Below are 17125 nucleotides of genomic sequence, written 5' to 3'. Positions count from 1 at the left end.
TAAATAAGCAGGGTGACAGTATACAGCCTTGACGTTCTCCTTTGCCTATTTGGAACCAGTCTGTTGTTCCATGTCCAGTTCTAACTGTTGCTTCCTGACCTGCATACAGGTTGCTCAGGAGGCAGGTCAGGTGGTCTGGTATTCCCATCTCTTTCAGAATTTTCTACAGTTTATTGTGATCCACACAGTCAAAGGCTTTGGCATAGTCAATAAAGCAGAAATAGAAATAGATGTTTTTCTGGAACTCTCGGTTTTTCGATGATCCAGCAGATGTTGGCAATTTGATCTCTGGTTCCTCTGCCTTTTCTAAAACCAGCTTGAACATCTGGAAGTTCACAGTTCACGTATTGCTGAAGCCTGGCTTGGAGAATTCTGAGCATTACTTTACTAGCTTGTGAGATGAGTGCAATTGTGTGGTAGTTTGAACATTCTTTGGTATTACCTTTCTTTGGGATTGGAATGAAAACTGACCTTTTCCAGTCCTGTGGCCACTGCTGAGTTCTCCAAATCTGCTGACATATTGAGTGCAGCACTTTCACAGCATTATCTTTTAGGATTTGAAATAGCTCAACTGGAATTCCATCACCTCCACTAGCTTTGTTCGTAGTGATGCTTCCTAAGGCCCACCTGACTTCACATTCCAGGATGTCAGGCTCTAGGTGAAGGTGGGTGATCACACCTTCATGATTATCTGGGTCATGAAGATCTTTCCTGTACAGTTCTTCTGTGTATTCTTGCCGCCTCCTCTTCATAGACATTACATTACAAATATTTTGCAGTGATGTTTTCCAGTTAGTTTACTGTTTCTTTCAAGGGGAAGATTAACCAGCATCTAGTTTAAAAGATTGTAGGATCTATTGGAGGAGTTAATCTGGTAACTTTAGATTGTATTATCTTTGGAAATATTTTGTGCTTCTAGAAGTTAAATCAGAATCAGATAAGACTGACCAATGAAGTCCACATGTTACCTATTACATATTCCTAATTTCGCTGTGTTTTGCTGTTGGTTTCTTTATTGACTTTTCATCTCTTTCTTTAGGGGAAGTTAAATTAGTAGCACTGTAGATGTTTAACTGCATAGGAAATAATTGAACAAATGAACTGGAATTACACATTAAACAAATGCTAAAGTCTTTGGGTAGTTTAATTAAGTCAAAGAAGTCTCCACCCAAATCTGAGAAAAATAATTGCTAGGTAAATAGTTTAAAAACACTTTGTGCTAAAAACAGTAGAAACTAATAATAATTATCTTGCTTTTGAAAATATTGACAGTGGCCCTGGAAGGGATTTGGAGCATTAAAAGGAACCTCCCTGTGGGAGGCTTGAAGCCAGGACTGACGAGCAGGAGCAGCTTACTGCCACAAGCCAAGTACTATTCAAGGCACGGAGGCCTGAGAAGTAAGATCCTGATACCCTGGATTTCCCCCTGCTCCCTGGTAGCTCAGACGGTAAAGAATCTGTCTTCAGTGAGGGAGATCTGGGTTCGAGCCCAGGGTTGGGAAGATCCCCTGGAGAAGGGCATGGCAACCCACTCCAGTGTTCTTGCCTGGAGAATCCCATGGACAGAGAAGCTTAGTGGGCTACAGTCCATGGGATCACAAAAAGATGGACATGCTGAGCGACTAACTCTTTCTTTCATACTTGATTTCCAAGCCCAGTGTGGAGGGTGCTATTGCTATGCTGTCCTAAGTCACTTCCTTTATGTCCAACTGTTTGCAATCCCATGGATTGTAGCCCACCGGACTCCTCTATCCAAAGGGTTCTCCAGACAAGAATACTGGAGTGGGTTGCCATTCCCTTCTCTAGGGGATCTTCCCAACCCAGGGATCAAACCTGTGTCTTACGACTCCTGCATTGATAGGCAGGTTCTTTACCACTAGCGCTGAGCAGTTTATAAACCAGTGATGTGTTTTATAGTTCTCAGTCAAAATCTAATCTTTTTTTGACTTGCTTCTCTCAGGTTACTTGTAGTTTAGCAGTTCAATTCATTGCCTTATTGTGGAACTTGAACAGTTACAGTTCAGGTAACCAATTTACCCCATGGATACAATAGAAGTTCACACTCCTGAGTTACACCCCTGACTTTTTATCCGTGGCACACTTTGCAGCCGACAAACTCAGCGGGTAGGAATCTTGCACTGTCCTTTTCTTGTAGATGGATGATCTGTGTTTACTAGTGGCAATGAGGAAAGAGAGATGAGGAAATTCAGGAAGAATAAGGTAACTGCTTTGCTTGGATCCATGAGTTTTACCCTATTTTAGGTAGGAGGCCAACAGGCTGGCCCCAGTACACTGTTCCTCACAGACAGTATGTTTGGGGAAAAAAGTATTACTCATTCCTCACTCTCCTGCCAGCGTCTGCCAGCAATATTTGTGGCAGGATGTGGAGAAGGCAGGGATTCTCACATGGGGGTATAAGCAGTGTCCAGATAGTGGAAGGACATGCAGTTAGGTCCTGAAAACAGCTCTACGTTGAGAGGGAACCCTGGGCCAAGAAGAGAGAAGTGGGTAAGTGCCAAGCTTGGCTACTCTTTGCCTAAATATGAGTCATACTGGCAAGTGCTATGGAGCCCTTTGTATTCTACGCCCTTTTAATGTAATTATCTATTAAATCTTCACAACAATCACATGAAGCAGGTACAGTTCTTTTCACTGATGAGGAAACTGAGGCCTAGAAAGCTTGAAATAATTTACTCAAGTCAGTCAGCTAGCGAGAAGTGACGAGACACCAGCAGCTCTGTGAGTCCGCAGTGCATTTTCCTGCTGGGCTGTCCGCTGGGCCTGGAGGCAGGTGAGGGCTCAGCCCAAGTGCCACAAAAGAAGGGGCTCCCAGGGAGGCGGCCTCTGGAGTATGGATTCAGTAGGAGGAAAATATGGAGAAGGCACTGGCAACCCACTCTGGTACTCTTGCCTGGAAAATCCCATGGACGGAGGGGCCTGGTGGGCTGTAGTCCATGGAGTCGCTAAGAGTCAGACACGACTGAACAACTTCCCTTTCACTTTTCACTTTGATGCATTGGAGAAGGAAATGGCAACCCACTCCAGTGTTCTTGCCTGGAGACTCCCAGGGACGGCGGAGCCTGGTGGGCTGCCGTCTATGGGGTCTCACAGAGTCGGACACGACTGAAGCAACTTAGCAGCAGCAGCAGCAGGAGGAAAATACAGCCACTAAAGACTGACACACAAAGTGAAAAGATAAAAACTTGTTACCTAAGGGATTCACGTAGTAAAAAGGAACCAGTAATGGAGACCTGGGTTTAATAATAATAACGTAGTCGTAATCACCATTTACAGTGTGCCATGCATGGCAGTGGGAGTTTTATAGTTATGTAATCTGCAGAGTCACACAAGATGAGGATTTTAGTCTCCATTTTCCAGGTGAGAAAAATTGAGGCTTGGAGACTTTTTGCATTACCCAACTTCCTATGTCTAGGGAGTAGTGAGGCCAGAACTATAAGCCCATGTCTGTCGAACTTCCAACACTATGCTTCAACCTCTGTGAAACCACAGCAGAGAAATTCACACATCGGACAACAAGGGCTGAATAGTAGTGGTTAAACAGGCTCAAATGCCAGGGCCATAGGAATGCAGGGTTAGGAACCTGGGAGGCAACTGAATGCAAAATCCACAAAGATGTGAGTGTCCTAAAGTATTGGTTGTTCAACCCAAGTCTGGGACACTTGCCCAGGGGGGACTGTTTATTTCAACTTTCCACCCAGTTAGTCAGGTCCCAACTCTAGAGGGTAAACCCAACATTCCAATAAAACTCACAAAGCAATTTATTTTAAAGGTGATTTTCTAAGGTCATATTATAAGACCGGTTTGAAGAACAAGTTACCTTCAGCTTAAGACACAGAAGTGCAACAAATTCCCTGACTTATCAATTAAGGGCATATAATAAAAAACATATGTTTGATTTGGACTATAATTACAATACTTTCACCCATACAGTTTAGGAGAAACTTGTTCACAGCTCCCACTCATTGATACTTATCCACACTACCTTCCTAGAGGCCCTCAGCCCTCTACCTCCAGCCCACTGTCAAGCTCTTACAGTGATCATGTTACAGTAACTGTTATTGTTGAAGGTTTTAGCTTCAACTCTGTAAGTTACCAGCTGCATTTTGCCATCTAAAATGCTTCTATCTGCTATACAAATCGTAGCTGATGAATCCATAAGAATCGGTTGATAATTGATAGGAAGAATCACTGTCTGCAGTGTAGTGATCACTGGAGTTGTAACTCCTCCAACATTTAACACACGCCATTTAAAATTAGAATCCTTTTTAATTCTAGAATCAATTGTAGTTCTAAATTCTAAAACACTCAGGTTAGACAAGAGTACTCAACCCAGCAAGACTCCTGTTCAGATTTGATGGAGAAATCAAAAGCTTTCCAGACAAGCAAAAGTTAAGAGAATTCAGCACCACCAAACCAGCTTTACAACAAATGCTAAAGGAACTTCTCTAGGCAGGAAGCACAAGAGGAGAAAAAGACCTAAAAAAAAATAAACCGAAAGTAATTAATAGTAATAGAATCATACATATTGAAAATTACCTTAAATGTAAATGAATTAGATGCACCAACCAAAAGTCATAGACTGGCTGAGTGGATGAAAATGTGTATGCACTTCTACCTACGACATCACTCTACTTAACTCCCCAAATTGTACATAATTATGTTAAATTGTTAGGTTAATCATGTTTCTATTATGGCTTGCAATTGAAATTATCTTATTTTTTTGTCTGGCTATTGATTGTGAAAACTGATAAACATCTTTTACTACTGTGATTATGTAACTATTATTCATTTTAATACCATTGTATCATGATTGATCAACAGAAAATAATAGAATTCTATATCACTAAAACTACCATTTAATAAAAAAAAAAAACCTGTAATCACTTTTTAAAATCCAAAAGTACATTAGAATTATCTTGGAATTTTTTGAAAAATACAAATGCCCAGGTACTGTTTTTTCTCCAAAATTGCAGATGTAATTCTAATGAGCAGCCATGTTTAAAAACAACTGGACTCTATGATGATGTTTTACTTATATCTAGTTTGTTTTACTCTTTATATTTCAATTCAGTGCTTTCATTTAGTTTATGTTTTCCAATTTGTGTCTGTGTTGTTGTTGTTGTTCTTTCTCAAGCCTTTATCAAATGTAGTAGAAAAGCTTTTGCATACATATGTGTATAAATGGAACTTCCCGGGTAGCTCAAACAGTAAGTAATCTGTCTGTAATGAAGAAGACCTGGGTTTGATCCCTGGGTCGGGAAAATCCCTGGGAGAAGGGCCTGGCAACCCACTCCAGTATTCTTGCCTGGAGAATCCCAGGGACAGAGGAGCCTGGTGGGCTACAGTCCATGGGGTCTCAAAAAGTCGGACACAACTGAGCGACTTACACACACACATACATATATAAGTAATATGCATAATATATATTTTTAAAGATATAAACTTTTATATGCTTAAAATAACTCAAGAAGGATGTAGAAACTGGTTATAGAAGTTGTCTCTAGGGAGCAGAAAGACACTAGAGGAGAGACCTAAAAACTGAAGCATAATATACATACAAATAAGTTCACATATTGTAGGTGTACAGCTCAGTTTTCACAAACTGAGCACATCTGGGTAACCAGCACTTAGAATAGGAATCAGAATCTTATCAGCATCCCCAAAGCAAAAAGGGTAACCCTTTACCTTTTAGTTTTTGGCTGTGCTGAGTCTTCATTGCCGTGTGGGCTTTCTCTAGCTGCAGAGAGTAGGGGCCACTCACTGGTTGCGGTGGTCGGGTCTCTCGTTGCAGTGGCTTCCCTTGTTGCGGAGCATGGTTTCCAGGGCTCACGGGCTTCAGTAGTTGCTGCTCTCGGGCTCAGTAGTTGTGGCCCACAGGCTTAGTTGCTTTACGGCAACTAAGGGATCAGGGATCCCTTCCTGGACCAGGGATCAAACCCATGTATCTTGCATTGGCAGGTGGATTCTTTACCACTGAACCACCAGGAAACCCACTTCTGTTGTTTATGTTCTGGGTTTTTTTTTTTTGTTTTTTTTTTTTTTTGTTTTTTTGGCCATGAGTGCTGTGGGATAGTTTGACATTTTAATTATGTGTCTTGGTGGGGGTCTCTTTGGGTACATCTTGTTTGGGACTCAGTGCTTCTTGGACTTGGTTGTCTGGCTCCTTTGCCAGATTAGGGAAGCTTTCAGCCATTATCTCTTCAAATAGGTTTTCTGCCCCTTTCACTTTCTTGTTCTGGGACCTCTTTTATGTGACTGTTCCTCCCCTTGACGTTCTCTCAGTGGTCCCTTTACTATCCTCACTTTTGTTTTCTTTTCTTTCATGACTGAGATTTTACTGGTTGTTTTGAGGATCAGGACACAGACATTTAAATTTGTACACAATTCTTAATATACATACCAAAAATCTAAAAAATCATGTAGATGTGATTCTTTCTGAAGAGTTATTCCAGGGACTTTCCAGCTGAAAAGGTGGAGGCAAATTTTCCTTAACAGGATACAAGTACCAATATCTTCAAATGTTGATGTTCTGTTATGTCATAAGTCCCACTAATTCACAATTTGATATTATATACAAAACCTACTCAAGTTTTTCAAGTTTTTGATGAGTTCACTGCACATTAACAAAGTTACTAGGAAAATTGGACTACCATGACCAAAGAAAGATGGTACAGAGTGCACAAAATTCTGACCAGGATAGCCAAGATCAAGGAGTGGTTTGTTTTAGGAAACAATTCTACCCAAAATCAACATGGGAAGAGAAGTAAAGTGTTCAGTGAGACTTCCCTGGTGGTCCTGTAGTTAAGACTCTACGCTCCCAATGCAGGGGGCATGGGTTCAATCCCTGCTCGGGGAACTAAGATCCTGCATGCCATGTGGCACAGCCGAAAAAAAAAAGAGTGTTCAAGACATTAAATGCACAACTGACTCCAAACTGTCATTTGGTATTCTTTGTATCATAGGATATAAAAGCTACCCCATCTATGGAATATTAAGCTGACACCTAACACAATCAAAATTTCCCATATTCAATATCCTACTATTTCTGATTGTACCAAAAAAAAAGAAAAGAAAAGAAACAAAACAACCAGCAAATTGTTTACAACAGCAACGTGGATGGACCTAGAGATTGTCATACTGAGTAATGTCAGACAGAGAAAGACAAATACCATATGATATCACTTATATGTGGAATCTTTAAAAAGGGTACAAATAAACTTATTTACAAAACAGAAATAGAGTCACAAATGTAGAAAACAAACTTATGGTTACCAGGGGGGAAGGGGGGAACATATCAGGGTTGACAAAGACACATACTTTATATAAAATAGAGGACTAATAAGGACCTACTGTATAGTACAGGGAACTCTACTCAATACTTTGTAATGGCCTATATAGGAAAAGAATCTAGAAAAGAGTGGATCTATGTATATGTATATATACATATACACTGACTCACTTTGCTATACACATGAAACTAACACAACAGTGTAAATCAACTCTACTCCAATTTAAAGAAAAAAAGCACTTACACTTTAAAAATGAAGTGGGATTCCCTTTCTTAAAAATACTACTAGAACTACTAAAAAAAACTTGCATTTACAAACTAATTAATAAAAATATTCATCTGGATTGAACGAGAAGGTAGACAGGGACCACTGATAGGACCCGATGTGTGATGTTAACCACACATAGCTTCTTTCTTTCCTGCTTCCTCAGAGTCTGGGCTCTTCTCGTTTTCATTTTCTCCATTTTATGCAGGTAAACCTCCAACCAGAAGTTTAGTCACTTCTGCCTGTTTCCCCTTTGCTCCCCCTTTCCTTTTTGTTTGCACTTTTCTGTCCTAAGATTTATCCTTTCCTGCTGCCTTTTTTGGCTCTGTTTCCACTTTTGGAGGAGCAGGTTTAGATGGCAACCTCCCGGCTCTCCTCTTGGGGTCCTCCTTTGCTGTCCTCTATGCGGAGCTGCCCTTGTCGGGTGTGCTGGTGGTGGGGCGGGCGCACGCTGGGGGGGCTGAGAGAAATCCAGAAGCTGGGCTGCCTGTCCACTGCTGCTCCTCCTGCTGCCAGAGGAGCTGGGACCCCTCATGAGCCCTCTTCTTATTTATTTTGTTTTATTTTCTTTCCCTTTTGCTATTCTGATTGAGTGACTTCTATTATCCTTATCTTCCAGATCACTGGTCTATATTTTTATTTTTATTTTTGTATTCTCTGATCTCCTGCTGGTTTCTACTAGTGTATTTTTTACTTCAGTTGCTGCTGCTAAGTCACTTCAGTCGTGTCCGACTCTGTGCGACCCCATAGATGGCAGCCCGTCAGGCTCCCCTGTCCCTGGGATTCTCCAGGCAAGAACACTGGAGTGGGTTGCCATTTCCTTCTCCAATGCATGAAAGTGAAAAGTGAAAGTGAAGTCGCTCAGTCGTGTCCGACTCTTAGCAACCCCATGGACTGCAGCCTACCAGGCTCCTCCATCCATGGGATTTTTCAGGCAAGGGTACTGGAGTGGGGTGCCATCGCCTTCTCCGTTACTTCAGTTAATGAATTCAAAACTGTAAAAACTTTCTTTTTTTATATCTTCTAGCCCTTTGGTGAAAGAGGCTTACAATCCTTTTAGCCTTTTGTTGATTCTCTCCCTAAATGCATCCAGTTTTCTACTGAGTCTGATAAGCATCTTATGATTGTTACTTTGAATTCTTTATCTGATAAACTTTATCTCCTCTTCCTTTAGTTCTTTTCCCTGCTCCCCCCCGCCCCCCGATGTTTTATCTTGTTCTTCCCTTTGAAAGATATTCTGTAGTTTTTTCATTTTACCTAATTCCGTTTCTAACCGGACCGGACATGGAAAAACAGACTGGTTCCAAATTGGGAAAGGAGTACGTCAAGGCTGTATATCATCACCCAGCTTATTTAACTTATATGCAGAGTACATCATGCAAAATGCTGGACTGGATGGAGTACAAGCTGGAATCAAGATTGCTGGGAGAAATATTAATAACCTCAGATACGCAGATGACACCACCCTTACGGCAGAAAGTGAAGAACTAAAGAGCCTTTTGATGAGAGTGAAAGAGGAGAGTGAAAAACCTGGCTTAAAACTCAACATTCAAAAAATGAAGATCATGACATCTGGTCCCATCACTTCATGGCAAATAGATGAGGAAACAATGGAAACAGTGACAGACTTATTTTGGGGGGCTCCAAAATCACTGCAGATGGTGACTGCAGCCATGAAATTAAAAGACACTTGCTTCTTGGAAGAAAAGCTATGACAAACCTAGACAGCATATTAAAAACCAAAGACATTACTTTGCCAACAGAGGTCCATATAGTCAAAGCTATGGTTTTTCCAGTGGTCACATATGGATGTGAGAGTTGGACTAAAAAGAAAACTGGGCACTGAAGAATTGCTGCTTTTGAACTGTGGTGTTGCAGAAGACTCTTGAGAGTCCCTTGGACTGCAAAGAGATCCAAACAGTCCATCCTAAAGGAAATCAGTCCTGAATATTCATTGGAAGGACTGATGCTGAAGCTGAAACTCCAATTCTTGGGCCACCTGATACAAAGAACTGACTCATTGGAAAAGACCCTGATGCTGGGAAAGATTGAAGGCGGGAGGAGAAGGGGATGACAGAGGATGAGATGGTTGGATGCCATCACCAACTCGATGGACATGAGTTTGAACAGGCTCCGGGAGTTGGTGATGGACAAGGAAGCCTGGTGTGCTGAAGTCCATGGGGTTGCAAAGAGTCAGACACTGCTGAACTGACTGACTCCTGAACTCTGTTTCTGCATATATCAGCTTCATCGCCCAGTCTTAAAAGGGTGACCTTATGTAGGAGGTGTCCTATAGGGCCCAGCGGTACAATCTCCCCTGGTCAACACAGCCAGGTGCCCCAGGGGTATCCCCAGTGTAGGCTGCGTGTGCCCTCCTGTGATGGGTGGACAACAGTTGTTGTGGGTGTGATGGTGGGTGAGGTTGGTCCCCAGGCAGGCTTCCCTGTGACTGCGGCAGACACCCTAGTAGGTGGAGTCGGTTCCTGGTCCAAACGTCCACAGACCTGGCTGTGACCACTGTAGGGAGGGGGTGCTGGTGTGTAGGCCTGGCCTCTTGGGTTCTCAGGAGAAAGCAGGGCCAGAGCAGGTAGTGTTAGTTAGGCTTATGGAGACTGATAGAAACGGTGCTCACTAGCACCAGGCCAGCTACGTGGGAAGAAAGTGAAAACGAATGATGATCTGCAGGCACTTCCGCCCCCAGAGGAAGTTCCACTGGACGCCTGTCAGGGGACGTTCAGCTTTAAGGGATCCAATATGTTATTCTTTTGTTTTGTGTTCCATTTCTCAAGGATTCTCTATTCCTTATCAGTTCCTGGAAAACAGGAACGAGTAGAGATGCATGCAGTTCTCAGGACTGAGATCATGAGAAGAGGCACCTGCTTGGATTCCTTTCAGTAACTCCCTTCAGTGACTCCCTTCAGTGACCTTCAGTTCAGTTCAGTTCAGTTCAGTTGCTCAGTCGTGTCCGACTCTTTGCGACCCCATGAATCGCAGCAGACCAGGCCTCCCTGTCCATCACCAACTCCCGGAGTTCACTCAGACTCATGTCCATCAAGTCAGTGATGCCATCCAGCCATCTCATCCTCTGTCATCCCCTTCTCCTGCCCCCAATCCCTCCCAGCATCACAGTCTTTTCCAATGAGTCAACTCTTTGGCATGGGGTGGCCAAAGTACTGGAGTTTCAGCTTTAGCATCATTCCTTCCAAAGAAATCCCAGGGCTGATCTCCTTCACAATGGACTGGTTGGATCTCCTTGCAGTCCAAGGGACTCTCAAGAGTCTTCTCCAACACCACAGTTCAAAAGCATCAATTATTTGGCGCTCAGCCTTCTTCACAGTCCAACTCTCACATCCATACACGACCACTGGAAAAACCATAGCCTTGACTAGATGGACCTTTGTTGGCAAAGTAATGTCTCAGCTTTTCAATATGCTACCTAGGTTGGTCATAACTTTTCTTCCAAGGAGTAAGTGTCTTTTAATTTCATGGCTGCAATCACCACCTGCAGTGATTTTGGAGCCCCAAAAAAATAAAGTCAGCCACTGTTTCCTCTGTTTCCCCATCTATTTCCCATGAAGTGATGGGACCAGATGCCATGATCTTCGTTTTCTGAATGGTGAGTTTTAAGCCAACTTTTTCACTCTCCTCTTTCACCTTCATCAAGAGGCTTTTAGTTCCTCTTCACTTTCTGCCATAAGGGTGGTGTCATCTGCATATCTGAGGTTATTGATATTTCTCCCTGCAATCTTGATTCCAGCTTGTGCTTCTTCCAGCCCAGCATTTCTCATGATGTACTTACTCCGCATATAAGTTAAATAAGCAGGGTGACAATATACAGCTTTGATGTACTCCTTTTCCTATTTGGAACCAGTCTGTTGTTCCATGTCCAGTTCTAACTGTTGCTTCCTGACCTGCATACAAATTTCTCAAGAGGCAGATAGGGTGGTCTGATATTCCCATCTCTTTCAGGATTTTCCACAGTTTATTGTGATCCACACAATCAAAGGCTTTGGCATAGTCAATAAAGCAGAAATAGATATTTTTCTGGAACTCTCAGTGACCTTACTTAAATGTAATCTATTCAGTTATGCCCCTCTTACTCAGGATATGGAATGCTTTCTGGCCCTTTGAAGACTGTTATTTGCTTGGCTTTGTTTTTGCTCAGTTTTTTTTACTGTCTAAAGCTGCCTTGTATGAAGATATATAAACATGTGTTTCTGCAAATAAAGCACCCTTGTTTCACTCGAGACTTGGGTCCCCTGCCTCCCTCTTCTCATCGACTCCAGTCCCCAGGTCCCGGTCTACAAAGACTGTGACAAACCCCACCCACTCTGGGCCCTGAAATGAGTCAAGGACTCCCCATCTTGTATGGCCCAGGAGCTTTTCAAGCTGTTGCCTCTGAGCTGGGTTTGGAGTGATTGAGTTTCTGCGAGGAGTCCTTTAAGAGTGAAGTCTCCCCCCTTTCCCAGGGCACCCCCCGTCCTCGTCCCCCCACTGCCACGCCCCCAGATTTAATCCTTGCTGTTTTTCAGAACCAGCTCTTTTGGGGACTCAGCTTCCCAGTTAGGTCCTGGTGCTGGGGAGCACGATGTGGGACTTGGCCTCCTGGCTCCTCAGGGGGTACCTCTGTGGTTGTGATGTCTCTTGGGGTTGTGGGTTGCTGCACAGGAGTAAAACCAAGGTTTGGTTCTCACAGACCAGGACTCTGCACCTCCTGCCTTTCTCATCATGGCCTTTTCCTTATACCCTTAGTTGTAGAAAGTCTCTTGTGCTAGTCTTCAGGTCAGTCCTGAGAGACAGTTGTTCTTTACGAGGTTGTAGTTTTGGTGCGTCCCTGGGAGGAGGTGAGCCCAGGATCGTCCTACTCCACCAACTTGACCCGGAATTTGTGCAAGGCGCTACCCTAAGCACTTGGCCCAACCCGGCTCTGCTGCTAAGTGAGAAGTTCCCTGCCCCAACGCTCAGTTTCTGTATCTCCAATTCCCAGATATCAGGACCTGCTCCTAAAAGATCTCGAGAGTAGCAGAAAGGAGTACCTTTACTCTGTCAGAAACTCTCTCTCAGATGCCAAACCCAGAAAAGCCAGTTCAAGAGTGATCCTGCTTGCCTGCCCCTCACTGCCAGCCACCTTCGGATCTGACATAATATTTATAGTTTGGGAAACTTATGAATTTTTGCTTCACTAAAAAATTTATGACATTTTGGTTCCACTTCTTTGACTAAGTATGAACTGAATGCTAGATTTCTAATTTATGTTCACTCAAAACTTTGATATTGTCCCATTTATTCTGGCATCTAGTATTACTGCAAAAAGTCTAGACAGCCTATTATCTTAATAATTTTTTTTTTAAACTTTGAAGCTTGAAACTTTTAATCCAATTCTGAGGATACAAAGAAATGCTAAACTGTAAAAATAAAGAAAAGAAAAACAAGAAATTAAGGCAATGGCAACCCACTCCAGTGTTCTTGCCTGGAGAATCCCAGGGACGGGGGAGCCTGGTGGGCTGCCGTCTATGGGGTCGCACAGAGTCGGACACGACTGAAGCGATTTAGCAGCAGCACCAGCACAGTATTATTAACTAAAGTACAGCTTTGTTCAAATTTCACAAAATTTTATGCTAGTTTCCATTATTTGTTTTCATACCTGTTCAAGATTCTACATTGTGTTTAGTTGCATTGAGCAACTTCAGCTTCATACAACCAATTCTGATCAATTATTTTCATTTTTATTCTCTTACAATTATTTTCTAATTTTTCTTGTTATGGCTTCTTCAATACACCCATCATTCAAAAGTGGACATTTAATTTCCAAATATACGGCATTTAAAAAATATCTTTGCTATCAATTTCTCATTTAAGTGCTTTCTTCTCTGCAATCTGTGTTTTTTCAGTCTTTTAACTTTATTGAGGCTTTCAATGACTAAGTCAAATGTCTCTCTTGGAAAATGTCACATTGCACTTGAAAATATGTGGGTTATTTTCAAATATCTTTTGATATTGATTTCTAACATAATGTCTCAGTGATAGGAGAACAGACTCTGTATGAGTTCAACACCTTTAGACCATGAAATTTTTGCACCTCGTTTTATGTCCCTGGATATGTTCCAGTGTCTTATAGTTGTCCATGGGAACTTGAATAGAGTTTGTATCCTGCTGTTGTGTGAAAATTGTATAAATCTTAGTTATGTTGAATCGGTTCATAGTGCTTTTCAGGTTTACTATCGCCTTCTACTTTTCTGTCTATCCATTCTATTAATTTTTGAGTTTGATGTTGAAACTCCAGCTAAAAATCTTTATTTTTTTTAAGGTGAAGTTTTTGGTTGGAGTTTCAATATCAAACTCTCCAAAATTAATAGAATGAATAGACAGCAAAGTAGAAGGATATAGTAGACCTGAAAAGCACTGATACATGTTGAGGTATGGCAGAAATCAACACAATATTGTAAAGCAATTATTCTCCAATAAAAAATAAAATAATAAAATAATTGTAATATATAGTGGGACTATATGTAACTTTGTTCTGTATTTTCCAAATCTCCTATGAATGTGTTATCATACTTTTATAATTTAAAAAATTTTTAAAAACCACTTTAGTTAGAGACTGTGAAGTATCTCCTGCTTTCATTGTACTAATAAGATTGAGTTATTTACTTGTATCATTTCCTTCGTATTCTGTGGCATATAACTGAACAACAAAACAATAATAATAAAGTTATCTAGCCCAGCTCTTCTCAGGCTTGAATGTGCCTGTCAATTACATGGGTATGTTATTAAAAAGCAGTTTCTGATCTAGTCAGTCTAGGGTAGGGTCTGAGGTTTTGCATTTCTAACCAGCACCCAGGTGATGATGCTGGTGCCAGTCCAGACACTAGGCTCTGAGATAGGGGGATCTAGAAGACTGAGGTTTCTCCAGTTACTTGAATCTCTTGGGTGATTTGCATGCTTTTGCATGCTGCTCTGCCCAATGAAACACTGTTGAGAACATTAAATCAATTTTAGATTAAAATGGGGTTGGGACTAAAAAACATTTCCCCCAAAGGACAAACTTGCTTATTTGTCCACTTATTTCTTTACTCTAGGATAAGATGAACAACTTTTCCATTGAGAAGAAACTGCTTTCTCCTGATGTCTGAAAAACAGAAGAAACCCAAGCTTGTTTCACAGTTTAGATGTGTACAGGAAGCATATATTAGCCTGTAATTCCTATTATTGGTATTATTTCCTATCTGTAAATTAATCCAAAGCAATGAAAGACTATTAGTAAAGTTTGCTAAGCACCTGAAAACAATGAAGGAAAATATTATATTTATTTTTAGTTGTCACAGTTAGAATACATTGGATGTCTAATTCAGCTTATTTTATTAAACATGCCAAATATGATAAGAAACAAAGGCATTTTATTGAGTCCTCAAGGTAAATATGTTAACCTTTCACTGTTGCATGATTATGGTCATCCATTAAAAAGAATATCCAGGTAAAAGTTTTATCCATGTAGGTAAAAGTTAGTAAATGAATGGCAAAGATGAAAAGCCTCTGACTCAGAGACAACCATTTTAATGTTAGCCTTGGCAGAACTCATCACTTCTCTAGAATTTGTCCACTAAAAAGTAAGGAAGTGGGAAATTTATGAAGTGATCTTGAAAACAAGAGTGGGGGTGAGAGGTTTTACAAATACTCAATATAATACTACTGGGCTAAAAAGAGGTTGAAAAGGAGAAAAACAAAAACAAAAACCCCTAACCTTCCTTTCCCCCACAATTATCAAAAATAATATATATACCATATAGAAAACTGGAAAATAAAGGGAAAAAAAACCATCTGTATTTCATTTCTAGAAATAACCACTGAAAACATGCTTATATAGTTTTATTCTTTTTTCCTATGCATGTTTTATTTCATATGGTTGAAATCACATTGTATGGTATATATGTTATCCCTTTTTAACATATCATTCCTATTCATTAAAATATAACTGAATAATTATATTAAAAATCTGTATATGTTTGTACTAATTTTTTTTTGCATTTATTACTCTACTTTTTGGATATTTGGGTTTTTCGGATAGCGTCTCCTGCATCTCCCGCATTGCAGGTGGATTCTTTATTGCTGAGCCACCAGGGAAGCCCAATTTACTTACAGCCTTCCCCTCAAATTTAACAAAGTTCTTTTTCCTAGTCTTGTGACTACACAACTTTCATTCACCTTCCACTCTCAAGCTCATCTTAAAACTTTCTCCAGTTTATAGTTCTCGAGTTCATTTCTCAGATTTAATAAAATAAATCAACTGAGGTCAACAAAGATTTGTTGACTGGGTATGTCCCTTCCCTACTTAAAAATATTTACGCTATGAAACAGTCAACAATCTCTTGAGTCAAAATCCAAACTTTTCCAGATTTAATATAAAAATTTCCACTTAGTTAATACACATTAAGAGATCCTACATGTAAGCCAGTTCCAGCCACCACCATGTTTATGGAACTCTCTCATCACTGGATACTTAAAAAACAGTGTTGTGAGCCAGTGGCTAAAATTGGAGAGATTTTTATCTTCAATGAGCCAAGAAATATAACACCAAAAACTACCTGGAGTTGGGGTAAAGCATTTACTATTCTTATGAATCTAAAATCTTAACCTTATCAAAATTCATATCATCAACCTTTCTGAAACCTTTCAACATTTCTGTGTGTGTATATATACTACTTTTACTAATGTGCTCCAAGACATAAAACATAGATTGCTATCATTAGTATTCAGAAAATGAATGATGAATGTGACTTTATTCCTACTTATCATCACTGGCATCATTGTTTTGTCAGTTACCTTTTATTCATTATTTACTAGGCTCCAGGCACTGGGGCGGAGAAGGAAATGGCAACCTACTCCAGTGTTCTTGCCTGGAGAATCCCAGGGACGGCAGAGTCTGGTGGGCTGCCGTCTCTGGGGTGGCACAGAGATGGACACAACTGAAGCGACTTAGCAGCAGCAGCAGCAGCAGTGACTATATACGGAGAAGGCAACGGCACCCCACTCCAGTACTCTTGCCTGTAAAATTCCAGGGATAGAGGAGCCTGGTGGGCTGCAATCCATGGGGTCGCTAAGTAGTCAGACACGACTTCACTTTCACTTTTCAGTTTCATGCATTGGAGAAGGAAATGGCAACCCACTCCAGTGTTCTTGCTTGGAGAATCCCAGGGATGGGGAAGCCTGGTGGGCTGCCGTCTATGGGGTTGCACAGAGTCGGACACGAATGAAACGACTTAGCAGCAGTAGCAGGCATTGGGGCAAGTCTTATTTTCTTGAATAAAGGAAAGGAAAGGAAAGTGAAGGCGCTCAGTCAGTTCCGCCTCTTTGCAACCCCATGGACTGTAGCCTACCAGGCTTCTCCATCCAGGCAAGGGTACTGGAGTGGATTGCCATTTCCTTCTTTTCTTGAATAGCAAGATCCTATTTAACAATAAATACATTGCTAATCTCATGTTACAAATCACATATACATATGACAAGACAGCCAAGACTGAGTATTTAGGTAATTTGCCCCAGATCCCAAAACT

General features: G+C 41.1%; 1 protein-coding gene across 1 annotated transcript in view; it reads left to right on the top strand.

Moving 5' to 3' along the window:
- C15H11orf97 (chromosome 15 C11orf97 homolog) overlaps positions 1-14834 on the top strand; it is a 34514-nt gene extending 19680 nt beyond the window's left edge. Inside the window, exons 3-4 of the mRNA XM_055547769.1 lie at positions 1273-1448; positions 14654-14834. Of these exons, the coding sequence (XP_055403744.1) occupies positions 1273-1448; positions 14654-14707 (230 nt within the window). The 3' untranslated portion in view covers positions 14708-14834. The remainder of the gene's footprint in view (positions 1-1272; positions 1449-14653) is intronic.
- The last annotated feature ends 2291 nt before the right edge of the window (positions 14835-17125 follow it).

Source organism: Bubalus kerabau, chromosome 15, assembly GCF_029407905.1.
Source record: "Bubalus kerabau isolate K-KA32 ecotype Philippines breed swamp buffalo chromosome 15, PCC_UOA_SB_1v2, whole genome shotgun sequence".
NCBI classification, from domain to species: domain Eukaryota; kingdom Metazoa; phylum Chordata; class Mammalia; order Artiodactyla; family Bovidae; genus Bubalus; species Bubalus kerabau.
Note: the sequence above shows the minus strand (reverse complement) of the source record. Positions and strands in the feature narration are given on the sequence as shown.